This window comes from Trachymyrmex cornetzi, unplaced genomic scaffold (assembly GCF_001594075.2).
Source record: "Trachymyrmex cornetzi isolate Tcor2-1 unplaced genomic scaffold, Tcor1.1 scaffold276, whole genome shotgun sequence".
Classification (NCBI taxonomy): domain Eukaryota; kingdom Metazoa; phylum Arthropoda; class Insecta; order Hymenoptera; family Formicidae; genus Trachymyrmex; species Trachymyrmex cornetzi.
In genome coordinates this window covers 181,057-183,473 of record NW_017297438.1, presented here as the reverse complement: position 1 = coordinate 183,473, position 2,417 = coordinate 181,057, and the positions used below count along the sequence as shown (strand labels likewise).

The following is a 2,417-nucleotide window of genomic DNA, read 5'->3' as shown; positions in this document are numbered from 1 at the left end:
ACACACACACATAATTCCTATACGAATAATCTCGGAAGATTTTATTTACTAGAGTATAAAGTCCCTATTTGCATTCAAAGCGCTATATATGGCAATCTGATTGCGAGATTATCTGAGATAGTCTGATGCAATGATTATCCAGTATTATCCATCATCTCCTTATCAGAATTCTAAGAATAATTCTGAGAATCAAACATATATTTAGCGCTAAATGTAAAATACAAATAGTACTAGTAGGACGTAATTTAGAGTTACAAGTTTACACATTTTATATGCAGAACCTTGACATCACAATTCTCAATCACAATAAAAAAAAATGATCCATAAGGATGTTATCAATGTAAGGAAAAATTACATTAATTAGAGACTTTTATGGCAGTTATTTCTTTATAGAGACTAAATTCGATGTAAGTTCGGTAACTTTAATTTTTAATATCATAGAGGATTAATGTACGTAGGTATTGTACTGTATAACTCTGTTTCATTTGCATCTTACCATTGTGCAATTCAGAGATGTAGTAGTGTTACTGAAACTTTGAATACGCCAGTAGGTAGTGTTTCTGAATTCTTAATGCACCGATAAGATAATCACTAATGGTCATTGAGATCGTCAAAGATATATATATCTACATTTATTGCAGATTTCACGTAGGCTTCCAAGCTACCACTCTCATTTTGTTGTTCAGTTCTTGCAATATGAGAGAACAAGTGAGCTGTTTCTCTGGAGATAATCCATTGATTCCATCCATTTCATCGTCATCATCACCCATGCCACTGTTACTGCCATTCTTGCCCTTTCCCTTTCCTTTTCGTTTTTTCTTTTTATTCAACTGACGACAATCAATATCATTTGAATTGTCTGTAGTTCTTCTGATCTAAAAGAATAAAATAGCTTTTATACACGCATTAAGAATATCAAATATTCTTTCAAATGATATAATAATATATTACAATACAATATTATTATATATATTAAACAAATATTAATATGTTGTGCATAGCAGTAATACAAGTTAAAACAGAATTGCGATCTAATAAATCTATGTGTACACAAAATGTTGATATTAAAAACAATATTCTATTCTACCTTGGCACTTTTTTTCATCTGCTTATCATATTCCAAAGCGTCATAATAATTTGGCTTCTCGCGTTTAATGCGATTTGTTCTTCTTGTTTTCATCACTCCACCGTCGGGACTGGGTGGACTTTTGATAGAATTACGTCTTGCATTGAAAAAAGAATGTCCACAAGGACAAGCTTTACAGGCAACAGGTACCTTATTATAAGAGAAATAGTCAAATTTATTAATATCTTCAACTTAGCATAGCATGCAATTTATAGACAATTAATTTAATAAATATCAGCAAAGGAAAATATAACATATTTCAAGGTACAAAATTTATGAAATCCTTAAAATAATATATTATTAATAAGATTCTTATAAAAAAAATAGTAAATAATATACAAGTATATAATAATTTAATAACCGCTCTCATTCAATTAATAAATGAAACCTCGGTGAGAGAATGCATTTATGCATCATACATGTCTACAAAAAAAAATTTCGCATATTTTATTCGATAATTTGGGCATTTCAATATTAAATTTTGAAAAAATTTAATAAATATATATATAAGATAAATATTACAGAAAAGTTCAATAAATAATAAAAATAAAAGTGCATTCTTAATGACAAACGTGAATCATCACATAAATAAGATATAACTTCATAAATATACGAAAGGCATATTGTGTGTATGTGTGTGAGTAAAATTATAAAAAAAAATGTATGAATTATTACACACGACGAGAATTTATCTAAATACCTGCTGCTCGCATTTGGGGCATCCCTTGCTAATTGTTTTGGTCTTGGCCATATTTCCAGTCGAACCACTTCAACGATACAGAGATTATTTCCAATTAGGAAATGTAAACATGACAATCGTAACAAAGAAACAAGCAATTATGGCTTTTTTGATGTACGTACTCAGCGCCACTTCAACAATATTGAAACTCTGTAGATAACTTGATGAGAAAATTCTCACTATCGATAATTACCAGCAGTTGACAAAGAATGAGCGTACTTATCGACGTAGTTTTTAAATAAAATAATATTTAAATTTAAACAATGTAAATTCAAATTGGCGAAATATTAAAAGAATAGATACGATCTTCATTGTGATATTATTTAACACATACTCAGATTATTCTGGTATTTTACTCAATTATTATATCTTAATATTTTTTTCAGCTGATTCCTCTTCAGACTCATCATGTTGGAGAAAAGAAAGAAAGATGTGATAACGGCAGGGTTGGGTAAGTTACTTTTTTCTTTTAACTAAGTTAAGTTAAAGTTAACAACCTTGAAAATTTAACTTAGTTAAGATACAAGTTAATGTATAATGAAATTAATTGAA

The 2,417-nt window shown here is 28.8% G+C and overlaps 1 protein-coding gene across 1 annotated transcript; it reads right to left on the bottom strand.

The window, feature by feature from the left end:
• Positions 1-380: 380 nt before the first annotated feature.
• On the bottom strand, positions 381-1,994 carry LOC108762098 (UPF0547 protein C16orf87). The gene is made up of 3 exons (XM_018508922.1): positions 1,827-1,994; positions 1,088-1,276; positions 381-875 (listed from the first exon to the last, which is right to left on the bottom strand). The coding sequence occupies exons 1-3, from the start codon at positions 1,875-1,877 to the stop codon at positions 645-647; spliced, it is 471 nt and encodes a 156-aa protein (XP_018364424.1). The 5' UTR covers positions 1,878-1,994; the 3' UTR covers positions 381-644.
• Positions 1,995-2,417: the final 423 nt, after the last annotated feature.

Coding starts and splice junctions, on each gene's coding strand:
- LOC108762098 (XM_018508922.1), bottom strand. CDS start 1,877: ATGGCCAAGACCAAAACAATTAGCAAGGGATGCCCCAAATGCGAGCAG. Junction 1,277..1,826: donor GCCCCAAATGCGAGCAGCAG/GTATTTAGATAA, acceptor TCTTATAATAAG/GTACCTGTTGCCTGTAAAGC. Junction 876..1,087: donor AGATGAAAAAAAGTGCCAAG/GTAGAATAGAAT, acceptor TTATTCTTTTAG/ATCAGAAGAACTACAGACAA.